This window comes from Dreissena polymorpha, chromosome 1 (assembly GCF_020536995.1).
Source record: "Dreissena polymorpha isolate Duluth1 chromosome 1, UMN_Dpol_1.0, whole genome shotgun sequence".
NCBI classification, from domain to species: Eukaryota; Metazoa; Mollusca; class Bivalvia; order Myida; family Dreissenidae; genus Dreissena; species Dreissena polymorpha.
In genome coordinates this window covers 163,087,571-163,115,339 of record NC_068355.1, presented here as the reverse complement: position 1 = coordinate 163,115,339, position 27,769 = coordinate 163,087,571, and the positions used below count along the sequence as shown (strand labels likewise).

The window sequence follows — 27,769 nt, the reverse complement described above, 5'->3', positions numbered from 1 at the left end:
ACATACAATCTTAACACGTAATAGCCGAGTTTACATTTGCCGGTACTCGTTAAATACGTTAATTGTGTAGCAATGAAATTGCACAATATTTTTAATTTATAGTTATTAACACTCTATTATTATGATTAAACAGGCTAACATATACATACACTAGCCTCTAAACCTATAAGTTCGTGCACCTTAACCTTCAAACGCATTTATTTTTATGACAAATCAGTAAACACTACCTTAATGTGATATATGCTTTTAGATTTATCCTTTGTTTAACCAATAACGAGTGAATCAGTTTGCTTTTCAGATAAAATAACGGAGTTACGTACCTTTAAACATGTGTGTACATCGTAGTCTGCGTCACAGGAAATTACCCTATAAGATCGTGCACTGAGTTTGATGACGTCATAGCGAGGCCCTGGCATGTGTTTATAATAAATGACGTCTGTTTTTGTGAATATGTGTTTATTTCTAATCAAAATTTGTTGTTTTAGCTGACTTTCGTGATTAAACTGTATTAAACAGAAGGGTTTAAAAAACATCGGTAAACATAAAAAAGAAATATCAACTGTGTTAAATGTTATCAGAGGTCTAGATAAAGTGTATCGATTAACGGAAAATAGCGAAACAACGGCCAGTGGTCCGTGAATGCACTTAACTTTGATTATGTGCAACTGTTTCAGATTGAATATCCAAGTAAAACAGTCGCACATAATAAAAACTAAAGTTTCTTGACGGACCATTGGGCGTTTGTTTGTTAAACTAAATCGAGTATGCATCGCTAGAAAAACATACGATTTAAATGAAATCCATAGCATCAGATAAAATAATATCTAAGAAGAAAACGCTATCTAGTATTATGATGTTTAACTAATAAACTCGAAATCAAGTAACAAGAACTATATAACTTAAATATAACTCAGTTTAATCACAGTGGGGGCATAAAAAGCTGTCACCCCTTCTAATGACAGTTTTTTTGTGACAAAAATTGGGACTCAAAACATCAAGGCTGCCTTTCTCACGGATAGTTTTTCAGTTTTGACACTATATAATGCCTTATCTAGAAGCTCTGGGGTGTAAGTGCGGTACGTAATGCTTGCTAGACTTTGGATAAAGCTGGAGTTTCAAAAGAGAGAACAGGATATGTGTGAATTATTTTTAAACGACGTTAATTGATTTTTAATCGTATTGTAATGCAAAGTATTCAAAACATTGAACACACTAGAAATTCAAGACGGGCCTCCAAGGGATACAACCCTTACAACATGTTTCGATCACAACAAACAGCGGCGTCCGTGTGGTGAAAGAATTTTGCAGATTTTCAACATTTTTTAGGCGATTTCTATGGGAACAAGGATAAAAATCGGACAATATATGTAATTATTCCAAGTTCATATCATATTTATTGTGTTATTACCTGTTTTTTTCTCATGATTTTCGTTTCTTCGGCTGCGAAAATTATTTCGTTACAAAGTTGAACAGTTTTCGGGCGCGTGCGTTCAAATGTCGCTTGGTAGTATACGTCATAAAAAAGTACACGATCTTATAGGGTAGCACGAAGTTATAAGAAAGGAGGATAAGTCCTGTTAATCCATTTCGGACAAATATCTTCATTTTTTTAAATATGTTAAAATATTTTATTTAAGCAACGGTTTCGTATATTGGCTTTACAATTTTGCTTAGATGATCGCTCAATATGCCAAGAGTTGACATGGAGGTATCATAAATTGTGTTTAATGACCAGACACTTGTATGCCACATGTGGTTTATGCAGGGGCCCAAGAATAGGTCCCTGGATTTATCACACCATGTGTTCTTTGTAATTGTTTGGAAAGTATCCGATCAAAACGAGATAATCGCTTTATGATGAACAAAGGTACAATAAAACACCAGGTTAAAAACGCTGAAACAAAGAGTGTCAAAATTGGTGTGAATAATTAAATTAAAACAATTACATTTATCAAGAGAATTTATCTAATGTGTAACAAGGCAAGTTCTTACAGGCATAAATGTTCAAATCAGTTACTATATGTTGCGTACATAAAGTCGATCTATTTGCTGTTTGTTTACATCCTTATTTTTGTTTGTTCATTAAATTTGATTTATTCTGAAAGAATCTCAATATCAGAGATTTTTTATCTAAAAAATGGTCGCAAAGATGTGCCAAGTAGAGATTTTTATGGTAACCGCATACTGCGCTCGTATATTGTGCTCCACTCCAGAGTTTGTTTATAGTAAAAACAAATAATAACAACAATATAATCGTTCCAAAAATGCATTTCCTTGCACGCTTATGTTTTATTCAGACATAGTTAGTAAAATTATGGCTTGTTCTCATTGAGTCGTGGGTTCCCTTTGTGTCGTGGTTATAGAGATCGCGTGAAATCACTTGAAAGAACGTTCGCAGGCGCTGCAGTTCGTTCCGGTAAAAAGTTTGACAGAATCGGCGTTCATTTTACAGATCGAAAATGCGTCAAAAACAGGTAAATAATTCAATTAACCATAACCCGATGCATTTTTATACACAAATAAACACTATTTCTACCCTTATATTGTTTCTAAGTAACACAAAATCCCCTATTTATGAGTATTTCCCATGTTACATCGTCTGTTGACATTTTTACACAAATGACGGTTTGCGCATGCGCGAAGCACTTGCTGTAAACACACTAAAGTTCAGGTCACACTCAACCAATTGTTCCTTAATTGAATTGTTAAAATCAATTGAGAAACAATGGGTTCACTTTGAGAATTCCAATGAAACACATTTTTGTTTTTATTTTTCAGAAACAACCTATCAGACTGATGAAATGCAAGGCATATTCTAGGGAAATGATGATGAGTGCATACAAGGCAGTGAAAGATGACCATTTGCCAGTTGATAGAGCAGCAATCATGTATGGTGTGCCAAAACAAACACTGAGGGACAGAGTGTTGAACAAAGTCAAGATCAGCTCAAGGTGGGGAAAAGATTCATTATTCACCCATGAAGAAGAAGAATTGCTTGTTAGCCATCTGGAAGGGTTGGCCCAGGTTGGGTATGGCATTAATCGCTCTCAGTTGAACATTCTTGCAGGTGATTTGGCTGTGAAACTGGGTAGACGTTTAACTGACTCCAAACTAAGCAACAACTGGTATTATGCCTTCTTGAGACGATGGACACACAGGCTGAAAGTCATTAAACCAAGGGGTCTTTCATCAACAAGAGCAGCCGCTGTCACACAGGAGAATATTGACAGCTACTTCAGGGATTTGGATGCTATTCTTACCAAGTACTCCCTGAAGTGTAAGCCACATCTAATTTATAATCTGGATGAGACTGGCATTCAGCCAGAGCATCGACCATCAAAGGTAATCACAGGAGTTTCGTCAAGCAAAACTCAAGCTGTCACCTCTCCGAATACAGGCACCACAACCATTGTAGCGTGCGTAAATGCGGCCGGAACAGCTCTACCCCCTTACTATGTGTTCAAGGGAAAACGGACCAACGATGACCTATTGAAAAATGCAGCAGTTGGTGCCAACTACGCCATGTCGGATTCTGGATGGGTAAACGGGGAGGTATTGATGAAGTACCTTGAAGAACACTTTCTGAAATTTGTTCAACGAGGATCAGGTGACATTTCCCAACCTATACTGCTCATATATGATGGCCATGCTTCACATGTCTCCATTGACATAGTCAACTGGGCAAGAGAGCACAATGTCATACTGTTTGTGCTACCCCCACACAGTTCTCATGCCCTCCAACCATTGGACATTACATGTTTTGGGCCGTTCAAGTCTATTTTCCACAATGAATGCCATCTATACATGGCTAAGCAGAGGGGAAGAGTCATAACAAAATATGACATAGCTGACTTGTCCGGGAAGGCTTACTTAAAATCCATGACACCAGCAACAATCCAGTCTGGATTCCGGAAAGCTGGCATATCGCCATTTGATCCGACAAAAGTACCAGCAGAAATGATAGTGCCTTCTAAATCATTCCCCAAAATCATTCCAGAATTGCCAATTAGGACCATGAAAGAGCTCCTAGATGAAAAGTTAATGGAAACAGCTCCAAAAGCCAAACTTGAAAAACCAAAAGCTAATAAAAATAAGACACAGGACAAAAAGAAGAAACCAAAAATGGGTGGAAAGGCCATTACAGAAGACTGTACATACTTTCAGCTGCTAGAATACCAACAACAGAGAGAAGAAAATAACACAAAAGAAAAAAACAAATAGATCAAAACAAAATTTGCACAAATCACCCCAACCAAGCACAAGCAAAGGAAATATCGTGGACTCTGACATTGAAAGCGAAATTGAAGACGAAGATCCAGCTAACAACTGTTGTATATGCAAGAAGTTTTCACCGCCAGGATTGGATCAGTGTGATGAACTTGTGATCGTCAAATGGGCCCAGTGCACAGCGTGTGGTCATTGGTGCCATCTGCGATTTTGTTCACAGATCAGAGTAGTGCGCCGGCTATCTGATTTCTTCTGTCCGCATTGTGCTGAAAGAGAGTGTTAAATCTTTTGACAGTTACTGCATCTGTTAGGTTGTTTAAATAGTATTTTTATTAAATTGTTATGGATCAGTTAATTTCATTCCATCAGTATTTAATGTTTATAATTGTTCTTGCTGTTGTGTAAATAGTAAGTGACTATCAAGTAATTATTGAGTTTATGCACAGCAATGACTTTTGCATATTTGTCAATAAAATCAATTGTGAAGATATTTTGCAATAACTGTTTATTGACTTTTCTTGCATTAGCTTTATTAACAGAATTTTGCTGTTTTAATTCTTAATTATTGATCAACTAATTTGTTTATCATTTAAATTATTTATTGTTATAGAAAATAAAATTGCATATGTATTTCAATAAAATTTTATGATTATTGTTTGAAATAAATTAGTTATAAAACACACACACACACACACACACACACACACACACACACACACACACACACACACACACACACACACACACACACACACACACACACACACACAATAAAACACTTACTTGGTTTGCATATAACATTCAATAAAGAATGTAACCTGCAGTTTATATTGCATTAGTGTGTTTACAGCATGACATATTTGCTTACATACAACAGCCAATCAGAATCCACGACTCAATGAGAACGTATTTCCAAGATGGCCGCTTGACATGATGTAAACAAAACAAATAGTTAGAAGTTTTTGTATTCGTTTAAATCAGCAAAAAGTATCCAAATTGATTAACAAAGGGTTATACTTGTGAAATTAAATCTTAATTGATTTGAACTTTTAAGTTAATAAAATATTTTACCGATTTATACACAATTACCCACGACTTAACAAGGCAATAGCATATATTTGATATAGTGCATGATTATCAATAAAAACGATTATAATTTCAACCTTCTCTATATGCGCTTATATGAATTTCACCTCTTTTTGCCAACCAGTGGGCGGAATCTAATATTTGCAGGTGCGCGTGACGTCACTTGTCAACTGGTCTATTTAATTGGATTAAAAACAACTAACAACTAATGATTAACATTCATTCCATTCACAGTTAAACCAAAAAATTGATTTATAAAACCAAAAAAAATCAAAGAAGCTGCTTGATAGATAAAGTTAATTAAAGACTTCATAAACAAAATAATCATTTTGATAATAAATCAAGAATATACTTCATTCACACAATGATACATGTATTGGGGAGGGGGGACGTCTGCACTAAAACTAAAATGGGGGATGTGACGTCTGGGGAGGAAACGTCTTGGGGGGGGGAAACGTCTGGCATTCCAACAAGATCTATACTCACGTTTTGTCGCTGCCTTCAGTCACTTGCGTACAGGATCACCAGGATTATCTTGGCTTTTCCAAGGAGATCGAAAATACGTCTTGTACAAGTAATAGTAGGACCGGAACTGGAGACTATTTCCCAGTAGCCACTGCAGGGTCCTCGGATGTTTCGCTCCCAAGACGTTTCCTGCCTGGTCGATTCGCACCTGGTCGTTTCGCCCCATATTAGCGGAACACTAGGTGTTGAGTGCTTTAATTGGTGACCATTATATAATCATCAAAGAAAGTATCCTGTAGAAAACGAAATGTGAAAACATTTGAGATCCGTATTTAAAAAAATAACAGTGCTGCTATATATTGTAATGTAAATAATTGCGACTCATTCAGTTTATAAATGTGCTTTGCTGTAGTTTATTATTGTGTGCTATGTATACTCGAATAAACTATGTGTTCTGTTCTATTATATTCAAAAAATATTCATGTAGTGCATTTTCATATTTATTACAATACAATGTATGGAAATATAGCATTTGGTTTCTTGTATGCGTGATATTCTATTAGTACTAAACTATTTATTAAATTCAATTAAAAATGACTTTGTACATGAATATAATATTAAGAAAGTGATGACATATTATAATGTTAAAGTCGTAAGACATAATTAAACATCTTAACTGCGATAAGTTCCATTTATTAACTTGACAGCTTGCGCACAAAGTGGTGCTTGGGCAACAATCAATTACTGACACCCGCCTTCGATTGTCAATAAATAAACAAATCAGTTTTCTTTTAAAGTGCCCCCTAAATGGATATTTGATTAACAGTCTGAACAGGTGTTATAAACATGCCATTCAATGCGGACAGCTTATCTGTTAGAACATTGCCGCTAATCCGATGTTGTTGCGTAATGTTATTTTAACTATCAGATAAAGATCGTCGTGTATTCGCTTCACAGTAAAAATGATTTTATAAAATGTCTTTTTTTTAGGGTTATTATTATTATTTATTTATTAATAATGAAATGATAAATCAACTTGTTCTATTATGTACTTTATTTACTAATAAAACGATATACATTTACTTATTATAAAAAAGTTATTATATAATCCATCACTACCTGCGTGCTTGCGGAAAACTATACGGACCGCCAGACATGGAGTAATGTACGCTGTCGAACTCACCTACCTGCGTGCCTGCGGAAAACTACTGAAATATCGAATGTGTTCATCGCGTTGTTTTGAATTGTTATTTTATGCCAAATAAATAAACAAATAGACTCTACGGACATTTCTTCGTGTTGTCATACGCTGTTATGTTTATGTACTTCATAAACTATATAAATAAAGAATGCTTTTATTGTCGTTTTATGTAACTAAACTACTCAATTATCGTATGTGTTCATCGCGATGTTTTACACTGTTATTCTACGTTATTTTATGCCAAATAAATAAACAAATAGACTCTACGGACTTTTCTTTGTGTTGCTTATACGCTGTTGTGTTTATGTACTTCATAAAATATATAAATAAAGAATGCTTTCATTGTCGTTTTATGTAACTAAACTACTGAAATATCGTATGTGTTCATCACGTTGTTGTACACTGTTATTCTACGTTATTGTATGTCAAATGAATAAATAGGTCAGAAAAATTATTTCTTTTTAGTTTTTTGTTACTACTCTAGAGTCTAGACTATAAGTTTAATCATTGACGTGATAAATATCTCTTATTAAAAATTATATAATGGTGACCAATTAAACTACTCATCAACTAGTGTTCCGCTAGTATGGGGGCGAAACGACCAGGTGCGAAACGACCTGGACGGAAACGTCTTGGGGGCGAAATAACTAGGGTGCGAAAAAACTTGGGCGCGAAACGTCTGTAAATCCACTGCAGGACAGGTCGGGACGGTCTAGTCGAACCGGTCTTTACCACACTCCTCCCCGTTCTAACAAGCCCCCCCCCCCTCCTTACCCCAATTTAGCTTTACAATCCCCGTCTAAGGCTGAACTCTATAATTGTGTAATACCTTACCAGCATTTAAGGCACTTAAGTCCCCACTAGAATGTTAACATTATTGATTCACACCCACTTTGAGCTGCCCGTCCCCAAGTTACACCAAATCTTACACCACACGGCTCATATCCCTTCCCCCACATGACCCACCAGAAATCTGGTCAAGACCACACTTATCCATTCACCACTTCCCTTGTTTCCCCATCCGGTGTACGAGTCCACTGGGCCCGCAATACCGGCTACTTTAACTTGGCTCCAGTGGAAGTGACTTTCGAATGCAAAAGGTACTATTCCTACTCTCGCACCACATCCTTCCCAAACACCTCCATATCCTCCTCAAACTGGACCCTCCCAGACTCTGGCACTACGGCCATCTCTCTCACATCCACCTCATCCTCCAACCTGACCCTCTCAGACTCTTGGACTACGGCCATCTCTCTCACATCCACCTCATCCTCCAACCTGACCCTCCCAGACTCTGGGACTACGGCCATCTCTCTCACCTCCACCTCATCCTCCAACCTGACCCTCCCAGACTCTGCGAGTACTATTTTCTTGGTAAGAATACGCTTAAATATTTATCGATTAATTAATTCATCATATTTATCATTTGGTACCGTAACAAGACAACATCTTTAAATGAACATCTAATGCGTACATCGTAGTCATTAAAATAGACTTTATACGGTAAAACAAGTTTTAAGAGTAAATTGACATATATCTGTGCATTTTAGATTCGACATTTTCTGAACCCATAATCTAGATCTAGTCGAAATAATGGTTTATGAATAAGTTTATTTTGTAACAAAAGAGCTTACTTGATATAACATTTCAAAAACATGTTACGTAATTACGTATTGTTCTGAGAAAACACAGTAACAACCAAAGTTCATTTCTGTTTTCATCAAGATTTATTTCTGTTGAATATTTTCTAACACAACGCTTGCAAATGTTCACGAAATACAATTTTACAGCGCAGCAGCCAACATGGCCGCCACGTCAAGAAGACGTGACACCTCACCAATTTCTTTTCAAATGTAACCGCAGATTATTTTTTTTACTAACTAAAACACTGCATTTTATCCCCAGGTTAATTTACATAAAATCTACTTGTAATTTCCATTGGTCACCAAGGTCCGGGCTTATTACGGATTGGTTGATTCGTCAGAATATTCTAGAAGGAACATTTTTTCATGTATTTAATTGCTTGGCAAATATACTTAAATCTAATCAATTTATAGTGGTACTAATCAATTTATATTGGTATAGAGTAATTCCGTTATATTCGTCAGTACCATAACTTTTGTATCCCAGCCAATAGGTGACTCTTTCATCTGTGCTGTTTGTTGACCATGCGTGTTACTTATAAACTCGTATCTATATGCTGACTCTGGACTCATTGTTAAGTATATGACCTTTGATTCTTTTGTCTGATTGACTTTCCAATTTATTAATCCCAATTATCCCACCCTGGGTGTAAACGTATTTGCGTTCTTATTTAGATTTAATCTTAAATCAGGTCTGACTTTCCATTCCATTGATTCCAATTATACCCCACCCTGGATGTAAACGTATTTGTGTTCTTAATTGAAATAAATCTTAAATCAGGTCTTAGTTTATGCAAATACCTCCCAAGATGTATTATTAAATTCTCAAACTTCATCTTAACATTGCATATACATATTATTGAAATATCCCCTTATTAATTTCCATCATAAGAATAAACTCATAAGAATAAACGATATGTTATAAGCTGTTACATGACAAACAAATATAATATGTCAAACCTGGTTTTGATCACTACTTCCTAGTGTAAGTTAGGATCGCTATGTCTGTAAAGTCAGATTTTAGGTTGCAATTGTAAGCTTAAAGCTAGGCAAACAATAAATTTAAACAGTCATGATTACTCTACGTCTAAATGATAGCTGGATTTAAATTAACGAACAGATACGTGCTAGATATACTTCAATTGTTCTGGTATTTTGTAAGTTCATTATTTGATTATCATAGCTTTTAGTATTAAAATGGTTAAATCGGTTATTATTTATGCAAACTATTATAAGTTATTTTATTTCACAAATTTATCTGGTTAACGATTTTCGAAAGCAAGGTAAACGTATAATTAAGGGTTTGAGCTTCAACCAGTTATGACAAAACAAACATTAACTAAACATGCACGTATTTTAGCAACTAAAAATTCCGTTCATTTGAAATAGTTTTTCCCAAACCTTGAAACTTTCATGCATGTTTATAAGGATATTAATCTACATGGTTAATTTGCTTCTAAGCGTTCAGAGGTTTTATACCTAAGAATTATTATGCAGCTGAGATTTGAGTTGTGTAGTAGCTCTTTCTACCAAATTGCAATCGGATCATTTTAAACGCTTGATGGATTTGTATGCGCAGCTGTGAACGATCATCTTACTTGTGATAGTATAAATAGCAATGCGAATTCGCGTTTTTATTCAATTTTACAAGGAAGTTCTACCATTACACTTTAAGAAATGGTTGTATCTTTTTGGATAAATTAAATAAGTTACTAGGTAAGAATTTATTATTTTAAAATTAAAAGAAAGTATAAGTATGGCTGTTAATGTCATATTTATGCGGGAGGCGGAAAACTACAACGGGCGAGGCATGGTCAGGGGTGATAACCCCAAAAAAGGGTTAGGGTAAGGGTTAGGGTAAGGGGTCGGGTTAGGGTTAGGGTTGGGTTTAGGCTAACCCAAACCCTAACCCGACCCCTAACACTAACCCTGACCCTCACCCTAACCCTCTAACCCCCCCCCCTTGCGCAATACCATACCATGCCTCGCCCGTTGTAGTTTTCCGCCTCCCTATTTATGCATTGTAAACGTTCAAAGAATGTTTTCAGTTTTGTTCTAAAAATCTTATATTTTTCATTTAAGACTTTGGGTTATTGCAAGATATGTTTTAATCGAGCAAAACAGTATTTTCACGAGCCGCTATTGAACTTGTATGAGTAATTTTGTCATTTCGTTATTTAAAATTCGAGCACACGCCGAAATAAAATAAAAGCGCTGAAGGCACTGATGTTGTTGCATAATCATATACGCAACTCATTTTGTCAAAACTAAGTTATAGCTTTTTAATCGCAATTTTGAAATGAACAAAAGCCATTCAAATTTATATAGAGTGTGTCTTAACGCACCGGTCGAGATATGTGAACACTGCTTATCATACTATTTGTGTTATTAAGATAACTTAGACAACATAACAACAACATGTCCCTTTTGTGACTTTCTGAAAACATAGAAAGTATGATAAAAATTGTAAAATCAGAACCAAATATAAAAGAAAATGTGCAATCACCATCATATTAAATGAATACTGTTGGAATGTCTAATATATATATCGCACTAAGAATATAAGTTCAAGAGGGAAATTCCCTGTACAAAATATTAACTCTGATATTGAGACAATATACACACCATATACAAATTCATAATATAATATAAGGTAATTGATGAAAAAGATTTATAAAAAAATATGCGAGCAATACTTTTTGCTTACGTATTAGGTAGTCATACAGACAGCTCTGTTGACCCGTACTTTGTTGTCGATGTATTACTTGTGACCCTACCATTTCACACGGTGTCAACCAGTTTCTGACATGAACATCGGTATAGAACACTCATGCGCTTTTTCGGCATAGCTGTTTTACCCAGCTTGACCTTAACATAACCCCAGCAGACACGAATGAATATTTTCGAATATTTTATAGGCTGATTGGATTAAAATCCTCTGAACTTTGGCTGCATCAATGTGTATGTTCACAGTGTAAAGGATGAAGCACTGTTTCGTGTAAGGAATTCCGGACTACTATCTGCATTTCACAACACAAATTTGGGCCTAGTTTCTATAAATCGTAAAAAAATCTATCTCGCATAATTTCATGGTCTATACTCGGTTACTAAATTGTCAGGGGAAGATATAATTGACTATCGATAAACGAATTTTGATATCGAGATGAGAAACCATGTACTACAGAAATAGTTAGGTGTCACGATAAGAGGAAAATCTCTTAATTATCTTACCACAAATGTTTGTTGTACGCGGTGTTCATGTCTGGAAATCGTTCATGAACGCCGGGATACGGTACCCTTATTTGCCAGTTTGCTTTATTTGCTATTTTGAATTCAAGTTTGTATCGAAAAGCATCGTGCCTAAATAAGCAATTTAAAATTCACAGTGAGATTTTTAATGCCCTGGGTCATGCCAAAATAGGCCGTATGCCATATGCGCCCATCATATCTATAGTCCACCCAGCCTGCACATCTCTCAGTCTGGTCAGGAGATACATTATGAGACCATACCACCTCGATTTATTTTATAGCGGACAGAAACGCCTCTCGCCAGACTGCGCAAATGCACTGGTTGGGGTTGAACTACGCTGGGCAAAACGCCATAAGACCAATTTTCGCATGACGCGGCTGTGAAAGTGTGATTCAAATGTGTCGAAAGAAAACTGCGTTTTAATAAAATATTGACATGTACTATATTTCGATGGTGAAGAAATAAAGTCATATTAAGCCATGTAAGGACCCATATGATGTGAACTGCCGTAGTATAATGTTTGTCTACTTACACTAATGTGTGGTTTGATTGTAATAACACACATTTCATGCGATGAATATGCGACTTATATATTAACAAATAAACGCAATGATGAAGCTTTTGTTTTCAATTTTATTATTTAGAAACGTAAATTTCAAACTGCATTGCCAAGTCAGCATTTGCCCCGAATATCTTTTTAAATTATATTTATCGTTATATTTAGTTGTTTTTATATTCGGTTTTAGCGATTATACAACAAATCTTTCGTTGTTTATGGTATACCTATAGTTATTGTTGTACGTATGTTCAACGTTTTATAAATTGTGGACTATGAATATAAACAAACTTAACCATATATTGAGTTGTTACCACCCGTGCAATTTAGAATACAGGAGAGATTGCCGCTACCTGTTGAGAACAAAAGAACGTTTCCCAGACAGATCAAATTAAATCCCGCTGTACTAGCAAGCACTATCAACGAGATTACGCAATAGACGTGTGATAGTGTTTTGGACTCTCGAAATCCAATTATACTTGCTGATCAAGAGTAGTTTTATTTTCCCGTATCTATTAATAGCCTCAGATTTTGAATTACCTGTGCTGCGCAAAAATACCACGTGATCAAGACACAGTAAATAGTGGACTATTTTAATCATTCATTAAAATTCTCTTCCGCGACACGTATCATTCTAAAATGATTTTTTATATACGCTCCGTTAAAAAATATTCCATTTAACACATATTATGTGTCTATTTGATAATGAATATAGTTGTAAAACTGAAATCTCTGGCCTAAATTAAACAACTCTCTTTCGACGCGTATGCGGCAGTTTTCTGCTATATCGTTCTTAACAAAACTGGCTTGAAAAATGTGGAATTAACCTTAGTTGTTCGCAGGCGAACAACTAAAATATCCTTTATACGTACGATAAGTGTGCTTGGTGTTCATATATGCTTTAATATGTTATACTCAAAATAACAGTTTTATAACTTAATCAGACGATTAAGAGAGAACATTAGAGAATGAGAGAACATTATACAAATTGTAAGTGTTTGGATTTCAGTACTTCACGCATCTTCTACTATTTAATCATAAATGGACCTTAATATTGTGCTTATAGATAACATGAGGTACACATTCTAGATTGCGGCATTGCATGCAAAAAAATGCAAGGTCCAAAAAGCTATATTTAAAAAATGACACATGTTTGTTATAAATAATGTTTGAGTTGATACGTGCATATTATTTAGTTTAAAAAAGAACAAAATTGCAATTAATGCGATTAAGACTTTAACCTCAATGGCACTTCAGTAACTTAAAACATGTAATTTACGTAGTTTGTCAGGATCAAAATGAGCATTTGTCATCTACAGACTAAAATGGTAAAGGTCGACAACGCAAATCCATAATTACACATTAACAGTAGGAACACAAAGCAAATAGTATTAAATTAAAAATTAGATAAATTAGATATTGAAAGTCATGCGTAAGAGTGTGTCAAATGAACGACATTTACTTCATATTCAAATTGAAATTCGGTTTTATTCTTTACGTATTAAATACTAAGTGGAAGTTTTAAATGTAATTTCCGCTAGTGTACGTTATTTCACTCCTTGGTGACTATGAATAAAGTTGAAATATATACTGTGTAGCTTCATTTGCCAAATCTGGTTAAAAAGTGTTGATCACTACTTCCTAGTTGTGGTCAAGGTCGCTAGCTTAGACATAAAGGCATACATTCGCTTTTGTGAGCAACAGTCTTAATTTACTGAATAGCTGTTTGCATAGGCATTCTCACACTTCACCGTTCAACAATTTAAATTGCGCAGTGTTATACCTGCATGATAATTATTGTTTATGTGCGCTTATGGACAGATCCCTCTATCCCCAGTGGTACCTTAGGAAAGGCGGACATATACCCTCCGGGAAAGGTAATGTCACTCGCCAATTTGACGACTCGTACATTTATCAACGTTCCATAGTTTTGAATAGCTTTCAACAAATGATACTTAATTCCAATTAAACAATGTACATATAGAAGGGAACACAGCAACATTAAGTCAGTGAACAATATTAAACACATGTTGGTATGTGCTTGTGTTTGATTAAATTAGTTTCAGTAATTTAAACAATGTGATTTTGATTGTTTATAGAAACACATAACACGTGTAGCCTGAAACATCAGTCATGATGTTCACATTGACAGACGATTAAAAGATTATTTTAAACATTGAACATATGTTTAATTTATTATTATACTTATTGTAGCAATACATTATTTTTGCGTTTAGGACCTGTATTTGTATTACACGTATTTGACTGTACGATTTTTAAACGTCACACATAATAACATACATTTATTATGTGGTACGTGATTAAGGTTTCATTATTTAATAATTGGGATACGTATAAAAAGTATAAAATAACTGTACCCTAATGTATATATTCTTATTAAATTAAATACACTTATACTGATAGTTTCACCGCGATAATGTTTGAAGAGAGTATTTATTGTTTATTCACTATTGTCAATTCATGTTGAAAGCAAATTTTATCAAATACATCGCACGATGGGATCTGATAATTATCAAACATTAAGTAAGATTAAGAAAGTCGATGTTTTAACGACAAATCAATGATTGGGCAGCATACTTGAAGAGTCACATTATATTAATTTCGTTCGATCCTCTGATTGGTAAAAGGGAACTTTAACGTTATTGTTAATTGACACAATTGAAAAAAGTTTCAGATTTGCAAATGTTCTTTGTAGTTATGATATTTGCAGGAAAATATTAATACTGAAAATTTATCATTGTCTTAAAATCCAGTATATGCATCTTTTGACGATGTAAAATACCTGGATAATATTAAGCGTTACAAACGCAAAACGATTGAATTACTTGGAGAGTTTTATCGTAAATTTTTTGCCATGAAGAGGATTTTGTACGTAAGGTATAAAGTTAACCTCATATATATACGAGCACGGAAGGCCGAGTGGTTTCAGCGTTGATCTTTTACACCGATGGCTAGTGGTGTTAGCCCGGTTGCGAATTACTTTATTTTGCTTCTTTAATTTTATGCTTGTTTAATAATATATAATTTTAGCTCAAATTTTAACATCTATCAATTTAAAGCATTTAATGACAAACTCCAAAATATGTCAAAATAGGTTTAAGCATAGCGTTGTAAGATCTTACATGAATATTTAAAACTATAATGAAATATAGAACCCATCAAAGTAAATTTTCACTAGTATTTCACAACACAATAATCAGTGAATATGCTTTTTTAAATCTAAAATGAGAACACATTTACTTAAATTGTGAACGTTTCAACATTTAAACCTTATTATCGCGATAATGACGAATGAATACGGTTTGAATTTTGTTCGCTGTCGACTTGTGAAGAATCCTGTAATTTGTATGTATTTTACATAGCACTGCGTGTCACTCTCTGGTTTAAGATTTACTGCTTTGGGCGCATTGCGAATATCACTTATTTTCTTTTGGGTTGAATACAACCGTATGGCGTAAGTAAATATACTTCTTTCTTTTTGTGTAATTTAGGTCATAGAACAGGTACGATTTGAAAACAATAATATTTACATTAATAAACTTTTAGTTTTCTCCGTCAAATTGCACTTAAAATCGAGATATTTTGACAGATAGATTTTATGCAGTAACTTGATTATTAAATGCGAAACAAAACAAGACTGCGTGTATGGTACTACAGGTCCATTAATTAAAACAATATTCTCTTTAAAATATAGCCGTACTTCAATATGCAGTCCAGACAGACAATTTACAAACGAGCCAATATGTGCGCTTTGGTAGGAAATGAGAATTTCGTGAATGTTAGAACAAAACACTTAATTGACCATTTTAATATTTAGCAGATTAGCTCTGATATTCCTGTAACTTACTATACTGGTTTCATGCCGGTTTATACACAAAACTTCACAACACAATAAACGACAACAACACGCCCATACGAATATCAAGCGAAACAACATAAAAGCTGTTGAAGCAGATCTTAAGCTGCAGAGTCATCATTGAGAAACACGTACAAAACCAACATGAACTCTTTCTCAGCTTCATCGACTTTAAAAAAGGTTTCGACCGCGTGTGGCAGATGGCAAATGGCATGTTATGAGAGGTTTCAACATCGATGATGGGCTGGTGCAAGTCATCCAATAACTCTACGGAAACGCCAGAAGCGCAGTATTTTTGAATGAACAGCCTCTCTCCCTGAGACTCTCCATTACCACCACATCTATATCTACATCAGTGGAAGACCCATCTCTAACTTGAGATTCGCTGATGACGTTTACCTAACGGATGGCACCAGCATTGAACTTCAAGAACTTACGACACACTCTATGAAGTAGCAGGAGCATACGGAATGGCTGTCAGCAAGGAACAGTCAAAGATCGCGGTGAACAACACGACTAATACCAGTGTAGAAATCACAATGAACGGCGAGAATGATCGACTATTCGTTATTCCTTTATCGGATATTTTTGGAGTATTCGATGCATAAACCATTCGAAGCGTCAGTAAATCACTCGATGTACACTCGCTCACTTATTCCCATCGAAGTTTCCAATTATGCATGACGAATACACAATCCGAAATACGTTTTGGATTCGTTAGATGCGTTTAAAAATATATTTTTTATCTTTTTTTAAAATTATCACGCTTGAATCGTTGTCCCTGAAATTATGAGAGTTTCACTTCAATTTCACTAATCATATAAGAAACTCATTCATTCTGCTATGTTTGACATTTTGAGGACGAAAACTCAAGTTTGCAAACATTGAAGAATTTAGAAGGTAGTTAATAGAATACAATACGCACTTTATATAATCATACTGATTGACAGTATGCCAAATCTAATGAAATAATTTGTTTCACATTTTACGGCATGTAGACATATTTGACCGCACTGTGTCGATTATTTACCCTGCAATGTTTCTAATCACTTAATAGGTTGTTAAACACATAGCCTCAAATAGCTACGTATAATTATATGGGTTTTAATACGTCCTAAAGAGTGCCCTTTTAATAAGCTATAACACGAACATATTGTGGCCTAAGTCCGTATTAGCACACTTTCTTCATTATTGACAAGAGGACTAATAGTCTAGTAGGAACGGAGGTCCACGGTGCATGATTGGATCCTTTTTTTAATATGCTGATGATGTTCTACATTGTCTTGTGTAAAAGAAAATTGTTGTTCCCAAGAAAAATTTCATGCCCACGGGGTCTAAATCCAAGATGACCGCCATGATGGCCGACCAAAAACATAGGAAACGCCGATTTTTCGAAAATGACACAAACAACATATATATTCCATGATTTTGGTAAGCCTTTTAATTTAAGCAATTAAGAACATATTATTCTTATTAAACAAATAAGTTTTTTGGTAAAAAAATATACATTGTATGAAAAAAATCACTATATCATTGAAAACAAGGTAAAAGAAACATGTGTTTTTGTCCTTAAAATATGTTTCAATTTGTAACTGAAAAACAGTTTAGATACAATTATTATCCTAAATACATTTATACACCCCTAGGGGACTTAGGAATATAAATATATAATATTTCACGTGAATATTATAATATAAATGCGCTTTGTAAGACAAGAAAAGTGGGTGGGGTAAATGCAAAATATAAAAAAAATTCCCATATGTGCAAGTTGAGATATTTTGCGGTAGGGTGGCATATAGCAGTTGAGCTGTCCATCAGTTCGTCCGTCTGTCTGTCCGTCCGCCCGATAACTTTAACATCGGCGAAAACTTTTGCAATATTGAATATAGCAACTTCATATTTTGCATGCATGTGTATCTCATGAAGCTGCACATTTTGAGTGGTGAAAGGTCAAGGTCATCCATCAAGGTTAAAGGTAATAAACCGACGGGAAGAAACAAGCTTTAAAGGGAGATAATTTATATTTATCATTCGGCAGGTACAGATCATTTTCACATGGGAAGTAATATTTTTTAAAGGGACATAATAATAATAATAATAATAATAATAATAATAATAATAATAATAATAATAATAATAATAAAAGTGGCGCAGTAGGGGGCATTGTGTTTCTGACAAACACATTTCTTGTTTTTCAACATAAATTTCATGTTCTCTTTATTATATTGTAAAAATAAAGATAAAAAAAAATTATCAACAAAGTGTAAAAAATCTCTCACAATGAGCTCTAGTAGTATCAGGGACTCACGCTGCATGATTCTAAGATTTTATTTAAAAATGCTGATGACAATCTTCATTTTTGGGGGTTAAACATTATTTTTTTACCCACAAAACTAATTGATCACATGGTTTCTAAAGCCCATGATGGCTTCCAAGATGGCTGCCAATTAATCTATAAAATACTGTGTTTGCACGAATTGCGCACACAACATCTAATTTCGACCGTTTTGGTTAGCTTTTTAATGTAAAGGAATGTATACCTTATTATTAAAAAAAACTACAACAATAAACAGGTTTTGATGAAATATATTATATGAATATATTTTATTAAAACATGATTAAATACACGTTAAATATTGGTACACAAAATGGCTGTTTTGGCGTATGACATTTTCAAGTATTAACAGAAAAGTTTTTGGATGAAATTAACATGTCAACTGCATATATAAACCATTCAGTGACGTAGAAATAAAATTATATTATTTTATGTGAATGTAATCCATGATTATTATATACAAGAAAATAAAAGTGGATGTGGCGAATGACAATCTGAAGAAAAAATGCCTAAAGTGCATGTTGAAATATTTTAAGATAATTGGTTTAAACATATTTTATTTCCAAAATAGTTACACAACTACAGAACATATATAGAAATACATCTGTTTTGAAAAAAGGGTAGGACCTAAAGTTCTAACAACATTATTGGTGGTCTTTCCCTGATCTGTTATTTGCATTGCATATATTCGTGACGATAGCGTGATTTTGTAAAGCTGTAAGTTACATGGTCAAGATTACATTTGTATTAAGAAAGCAATATACAAGTGCGCAAGTAAAATACAAAAGAAAATCATGGTTTGTAAAGCATTGGAAATAAAACATACAGTACAGCCTTGAGATAGTGAAGTCCTGTCCAGGAGAATATACATAACTATGCGCTACAACAACATTATGAAAAACGCTTTGTCGTCTTAATAAATATCTGAACATTTTTAAAAATGAAGCAGTTGGTGTCATTATCTAACATGTCATTACCAAAAAGCATTGTATTGCAATTTATTTGTTCAATTGCGTGTAGGGTTTCAAAAAGAGTAGTACGTTGTTCAGAAAAGTGTGGACAAATAAAAAAGAAATGATACACTGATTCAACTTCTCCACATACGCATAAAGGTGAAGGTTCTAAGTGATTGATGAACAAGTGCAATTTCAAATCGCTACAGTTATTCCTTAGTCGAGCATGTAAAAAGGACGATTTTCTATCACCAACATGCAAATATAAAGGAGTTTCGACATTTGGGAGAAATAATTGTTTCAATTTTATTTTGAATCTTGATAGAGAATCTAACAGTCTTATGTCGCGAGGTAAGTTGTTCCATACATCTATAGCCGACGGGATAAATGAGCGTGAGTAAAGTTCCGTCCTTCTAGTAACGATTACATAATCATTTGCGTTCCTCAGGTTCCTAGCAGATTGTTGATAGACAGTTGCTGGTAGTAAATTTTGTAAGTAGTCTGGACATGAGCCATTGTGAATTTTGTACATATGTATAAGTTTTAGATACTTCCTGCGCTCGGCTAAACTATGCCAGTTGATTTTTGAATACAAGTTAGACAAAGAAACAGATTTAGTGAGACCTGTGACTATTCTTGCCGCTTCATTTTGTATTTTATTTAACATTTCTTTTTCGTAAAGAGCACATCCGTCCCAAACGACACATGCATACTCAAGTAGTGGTCGTAGGTGGGAAATATTAATTTGATTTAATGTTTTTCTTGAGACCATGTATTTAATTTTTCGCATAATTCCAAGTATTTTTGATGACGATTTTACTATGTAAGTTATATGCTCGTGCCATTTGCCGTTTGAGCTGAGTGTAAGACCGAGGTGTTTGTGGTTTTCTACAAAATTGACCGGTACATTATTAAATAAAACATGTGGTTGGGGAACAGCATGGTGTGATGAAAACAACATAGCCACGGTTTTATGTGGATTAAAATCTACAATATAAAGAAGTGAAACTCCAGCTGCTGGAGCAGTATTGAATTTTCATTAAAAACAATTAGTTGGTCCTTTATTTAAGGCAAGAGACCGATTGCCCAAACAGTACAAAACAGCACAATACAGCACAATACAAACCAACATAAACACAAAATATGGATAAAGCTGGGGTCACCGCCTTGGAACGGTCAATGCAAAGCATTGGGGGTTTAAACCTGGTTATAGAGCGCTCAACCTCACACTTGGCCCAGCAATATTCATAATACATTTAAGTGTAAATAAAATTTAACGTCATAGCATTGTAACTCAAATTAAACAATAATAAAAGGGAATTAAAACGCATTCAATTTAATTACTATTTAATTACTCAATTGCATTGAAGATACACGAGTAACAGAATTACAACTTTTTGACGAACGATCAAATAAAATTATTAACAATTGTCAACTACATTCCTTCTTTATAGAAAAGATTTGAGAATATAGAATCATATAGTTAATATCTCAGATAATCATCGCGCAAATACAGGAAGAAGCAGAAATAATGGGTGTAAAAATTCCATATTACATAGCTTGGTTGTTTATGTGACTGCTAAACAAATTAAAAATAATCAAATCAAACAAGAAACGTCTATCAGAGAGAAAATATAAATAAAATGGAACGTTATAAACCCAATGACCTATGCATGTAGATTACAACTGGGAAAGTCGGTCGTATGACGTCACAAAAATCCATAATGACGTGAACAAATTCCAAGGGCAGTACTAAATAAAAATATTAATGGGGCTGTGCTACTAATAAAACAAGTTTAGGTGATTTAATATTAAGAAGCAAATGAATAAAAATGGTAATTCCATTAAAGCGACATTATTGGAATCAAACAGTATATAGGTGTTTTGACAACTGAAGACAGAAATGATTTGATGTACGATTTGAGTCCAAATGTAGTTTACATGCAGATTTGTTCATACGACACAATGACACAATTTTATTCAACAGTGAAAAATGCCTATAATGTAGTATTCATGCAGATTTGTTCATACGACACAATGACACAATTTTAATCAACAGTGAAAAATGCCTATAATATCACTAATGATTCCAAATTTTAAGGGAAGAAAGATATAGTGAATCGAAAACCATCAAACACGTGTTTTTAAGTACATAAGCATCGTATCCTTTTGATAAAAACAAGTTAATTAAATTGAAAAGTTTAATATGAACATTTGGTTTAACATATTTTAATTTGCGGACACGCTTCAAAACATCTCCGTAAAATGATGGATGGGAGATTCCATTATTTAAATGCCATTTTAAAGAAACATTATATTTTGAAATTAAATCACCATACTTAGAGTAAAATCTAGCAAATTTATTTCTTAGGTTATGATACAAAAAGCCTTGTTTTAGCAATTTTTTAGTTAATATAAGATTACGATCATTAAAATCTTTAATACACGAACATGCTCTGGCATAACGTACCAACTGCGAAATGTAAATACCATAGGAAGGTCCTTTAGGGATGTTCCCATCTAGAAACGGAAAATTTACAATTTCAAAGTTAAAATCGTCCCGTTTGTCGTATAAACTAGTTTTGATCAAATTATTATTAATAGTTAAATGTAAGTCTAAATACGCAGCGTCTGTATTGGATATACACGATCTATTTAAGACTAGTTCTTTTGGGTAGATTTTGTGAATATATTGTTCAAATAATGGATTATCTAAATTAAGTATGTCATCAATGTACCTACTAGTAAGGTTAAAACAATTAATCAAATCTACTTGCTTAGTTTTAGATAATTCTAACATAAATTCGCTTTCATAACAATATAAAAAAAAGGTCAGCTATAAGTGGCGCACAATTAGTACCCATAGGAACGCCAATAATTTGTTTAAATATTTTACCATTAAATTCAACAAACAAGTTATCCAAAAGAAAAGTAAGTGCTGCACAAAAGTCAAGACCAGTCCAAATGATGTAATTATCTAATATCTGATTAGTAAAAAAAGCTGTTTTAGTGTTTAAAGCTAGATACAAACATTTCTCTCTAGCAAAAGCCATTGTTTTGCCCAAGTACTTATAACTTGTAGGTCATGGTTCAGAACAATTTCGATGTTATATATATTTGAGGTAGTACATGAGAGGGAAGTGTCATCGGCAAAAAGGCGGGCAGTACATTGAAGGTGCTTGACTATGTCGTTTACATAAACAAGAAAAAATAATGGGCTTAGAACAGATCCCTGTGGAACACCGGCATTAAGCTCTAACGTTTGAGATATTGATTGCCCAACCACGACTTTTTGAGTGCGACTCCCTAGATAACTTTTAATCCAATTAAGTAAATTACCATCAAATCCATTTTGTTTAAGTTTGAAGAGTAGTCCTGTGTGCCAGACGCGGTCGAACGCTTTAGAAATATCACAGAAAACCATGCATGTGAGTTTCTTTTCATCTATACCTTTCGTTATTTGATCAAAAATGTCGATTAATTGGGCGACTGTGGAGTGACCTTTTAAGAAGCCCGACTGATTAAGATAATTAATCGGCTGGAAAATTTATTTGAATGCCAATTGTCCTTTTTAAACTTAATAGGGGTATTCCACTACGACCCGATTCCCCACGATTTGTCCCGATTTCCAGTATTTTGAGGTCGGGGACATTCGTTACTTAACGGCGAAGGTCCTTACTCATTCGTAGCGAGTCGCGGGCGAGTCGTGAGCTCCCAAAAAATCGCGGCCAGTTTTTAAACGTGTTTAAAATTTGACCAAGACCTCCAAGACTGAATTTAATCGCAGTTGACTCGTAACAGCGTCGTAGTGCGTTCTTGGGCGTCGTAATGGAATCTTAGATAATTCGTGACTCAATCGGGGAATCGGTGATCACGTGATCTGTCTACGAATCATTTACGACTTTGTCAAGACTCTCAAGAGTTCACCCCATTGAGTTGCGAGCCCGCTAAGATTCTCGCGATTTAGTTACGAAACAGTTACGATTTTGTAAAGAATGATAAAGAAATAATATTTTTCCATCATGTTTTGTTGTCGAATAACCCACTGTTAGGAGTATAGATGCGTAGGAATTAAATCACGAATGCGTTGCACGAGTGCTTTGATAACACGAATCTATACTCCTTACTGTGGGTTATTCGACAACAAGCCATCATAGAAAAATATTTTTTCTATTCTTACACGATTCTGATTGATTTGCTTCAAGCTTTTGGACGTGAACTATTTTGTTCAATACTCCGCCCTTCTTAGTACATAGTTCACTATTTAGTGACGTCATTGAATTGTACAAACATTTGACGTCGTTTTCATTCATAAATATTTTGCAAATTACGTCACTTTCATTGAGAACAACACTCATAGAAACTAAATGACGTCACATGTGTTAATTCTTCTGAAAAGCTGACATGCTATAAATGTTTTCTTAATTACGTTTCTTAACACACAAAATCTTAGCAGGCGTGGTCATGCCACTTATCACCAAATAAACAATTTGTTGTTTCATTACATTTATATACGTGCTACATTTTTTTACATTTCTTTAAGAGCGGGATTTGAGCACGTGCATTTTACTGCATTATTTTCTTTATTTATTCGGAACTATTTTCCAAACATTTAGCTCCGCCCATAATATATTGCAGAAAAACCCACACTTTATTTCCTTCTTTGTCTATAGAAAACAAGTCGCGTGCCGTGTTAGAATCAATATCAGTAGATATTGGCGCCGAATTCGTGGGTGCGTTCGGTGAGGTGTTAGCTTAGTCGTGACCGATCTGCATCGTTCGTAGTACAGTCGCAGTAGATTCTTACACATCGTAGTGAAGTCGCGACCCTATTCGCAAGACTTCAACCGAACCCCACGATTCGTCGTAACTCAATCGTACCACTATCGTAACTGTATCGCAGACTGTCACGAGTCTCCCCATTCAATAAATGTGAGAAATCGTAGCGAATCGTGGTCTTGTTTTCGTAGTGGAATAGGGCCATAAGGCGGAGCTTTAACGAGTGTATCCCCTATATAAACTCGAAAAAAGAGAAATCAAATGCGGCACTAGGGAAATAGTTTTGATAACCCAAGACCTCCACAATATTAGTTAATGTCCAGACAGGTATATATAACATGTGATTATTGAACAAACAGTCATCAGGTATGTGGGGAACGACATTGCTGAATACAATTCCATACTTAAGAAAATAGTAACATACTGAGTGTCACAAAGCTTATGTCAAGAAGTATTTAGGCCAATTTTGTATAATCTTATACGATTACAATTAGTGAAACGCTTACAATTATTATGAAGAACACGATTTAAAATTTACTATATTGTTCACAACGCTTACACAAAAGAGATAAAACAGCACATGCCTATAAATAGCTTAAGTTTAGTTTGGAATCCCAGAAAAACACTTAATATTATCAATAAACCGATTTCATGTGTCAATATGAATAAGAAATGTTTATTTTTTAAATTTCATCCGAAGGTTTTGATACGTCAATTAAAGTAATTTTATATTGTGAACTATTGAAATATTGAAGGTTCGAATCCTATTGGAAGTACAGATTATTCATTTACAGTGATAGAGCTAATGGGTACACGCATTTCAAGAGGACCATGAGAATGTTTTTATGCTCACCTAAGATAATGTAGCTCAGTGATTGAAAAATCACTTAAATGTAATACATCGTAGTTAATTTCGGTTACATGGTAGTTTTCTTGAGTGTAGCGTGTCATGAATGTTTCACAAACAATGCAACTTAACAATGTTGCATTGTAGCCATATAAAAAATTCTACCGTTTTTACCATCGTTTTAGCCTCCTAACAAGTTTAAACTTAACAAGCTACCCCATGAGTGGAGCCAATTTTTACCCAAATAAATCTGATTGAAACAGAATTGTAAGAGGGTCACCATTCAAGGTTTTATGCTCAAAACTAACATTATATTCCTAGCAAATGTGTCAGGTTTGCATTGTATGCATTCAAGGGAAACAAGATATCGATAGGGCAGGGCGAATTTTAATCACAGGGGCATGATATGAACAAACTTGTTAAACGACCACCATACTAGGTTACATTCCAAATACTACACTTTTTTGTCTTGGTGTAAAGTTTTTCTAAATCATGTGACCCATGGGCAAATGATTTGACCGGAAAAAATATTCCAATGATTATTCCTGCAAATTTTCATTCAAATTTCAGAGTGGTTTAAGAAAAAAAGTAATTAGACGAAACTGTTTACACACTCACGCACTCAAGCACATACTGACGAATGACGGACACAGTATTTAAACAGGTTCAACAGAACACTAATTGCTAATAGGGACTTAACAGTTCAATACACATCCATTCACTTTGTAAATGTATGAATTTCATGACTTTAAACATACAAATCATAAAATTATCAGATAAGACCAAATAAGCATGATCATAATAATTATTCATATAGTTTTCATAGCCAAACTAAGGCATGTTAACATCATATTCATGTGTGTTTGCCTATTAAGACTTATTATCATACGCAAATTAATGGGGTGTAATATTACTTATTTAGTTAAAGGAATAGTGGCTTTTTGCATATACAACCTACACCATTATTGTTTAATAAAAACGACACAAGTGATAAGTGAATTATACATAATGGAATATATATTCTTAATACTCATTGTCCAGATTCTTCATTTAAATTTAATCGAGTAATAAGCACCGTATGATGTCGCTTATTACTTCCTTTTATAACAATACGGCGCGTGAATACCGACCGCTTAAATTTGCGCTCCTTTCAGAAAAAAATATTGTGTTTCTATTTATAGTTAGGAATGTAGTCAATATCGTTTACGTACTGTTAATGTTAGTAAAGACGAGTGTAGAAGAAATAATTATAACCCGTTTGGTAGGCAGCACAGCACGCTTGAACTTAAAGACGATATTTAAAGGTTTAACCAAGGTTTAGGCACATTATTTAAAATCAGGTTTCTGATATAAATTGAATAGTAAATAATATAACACCTTTTGAATTTTATCACTATTATTTAGTTCTTGTGGGAAATCAATAGATTTCAAATTTGTAATCTGTTTTAATCACTTCTTCCTTGTTAAGGTCAAGATCGTTATGTCTTAAAATTATGTCTTAACTTTATGTTACCTATACTTATTATTTAACCAGTCATGAATTCTTTTTGTCTTGATATAAATCAACGGACAGATATGTGCTTGTATACTTTAAATGTTATGGTATCGGTAAGTACACATTTTATTTTATTTTTAAAACTGTGTATTGAGATGGTGAAATCATTTACCATTATTTCACAGTATTATTATTTACTTTAGAAGTTTTCTTTATAACAGTGAAAGGTAATACATTTTTATTTAAGTATATTTGTAAATATCTTTTTCCAATATTGGAAATTTGTTTAAAAATTACCATAAAAAATCATTTTTTTAAGATATTTTAGGAATATATATTCTATATGGTTATTTTGGATTCGAAACATTAAGGTTTTTTTAAGATTGTTCTATCGAAAATATCTCAGTTGTGCAATAGCTCTAACCATTTTAATTGGTTCCTTTTGAACTCTCCGTGGGCGTTTATAATGTGTCTGTGAAAGAGCATATAACTATTGATACGATTTTTACATTTTTGCTACATTATAACATATAAGCAATTTTTACGTTTGCACACATATTAAGATTATGATAAAATAAAGAATGCTTCTAACAATTTTACTGTTCTTATAAAATTGGGAAACAACTAATGTATAGTAACACAATAAACGGAAGAGAAACGTTTTCCGACCAACTTACTCAGGTTTTGATGATGATAGTTCAACAAAACAATTAAATGGCCATATCAAGATGTTTCGACTATATTTTTCTATAATTAAATAAACATACTTTAAGGGAAGAGCAGAGAACTATGAAACTAGAAAATTATTTAAAATATAACATCTTGTGACTTTAAGTTATAAGTTTAATGCATTTGGTTAATTAATGAGAAGAAAATAAACTATCCTAAAGTATATTGTATTAACAATTGTCCTTCTTAAATATTGAAATGTTTTTACTAGATATTAACACGATTTTATCTCACTGTGTTAACACGAATGTATCTTGCTTATATGTGGTATATATTCTATATTGCATCATGCCACATAATGCACACTCAAAAATATATTTCGAAAT

General features: G+C 33.9%; 1 protein-coding gene across 1 annotated transcript; it reads left to right on the top strand.

Moving 5' to 3' along the window:
- Positions 1-2,290: 2,290 nt before the first annotated feature.
- Positions 2,291-4,621, top strand: LOC127858758 (uncharacterized). Its single transcript, XM_052396036.1, has 2 exons — positions 2,291-2,474; positions 2,779-4,621. Exons 1-2 carry the CDS (start codon positions 2,460-2,462, stop codon positions 4,219-4,221), a joined length of 1,458 nt encoding a protein of 485 aa, XP_052251996.1. The 5' UTR covers positions 2,291-2,459; the 3' UTR covers positions 4,222-4,621.
- Positions 4,622-27,769: the final 23,148 nt, after the last annotated feature.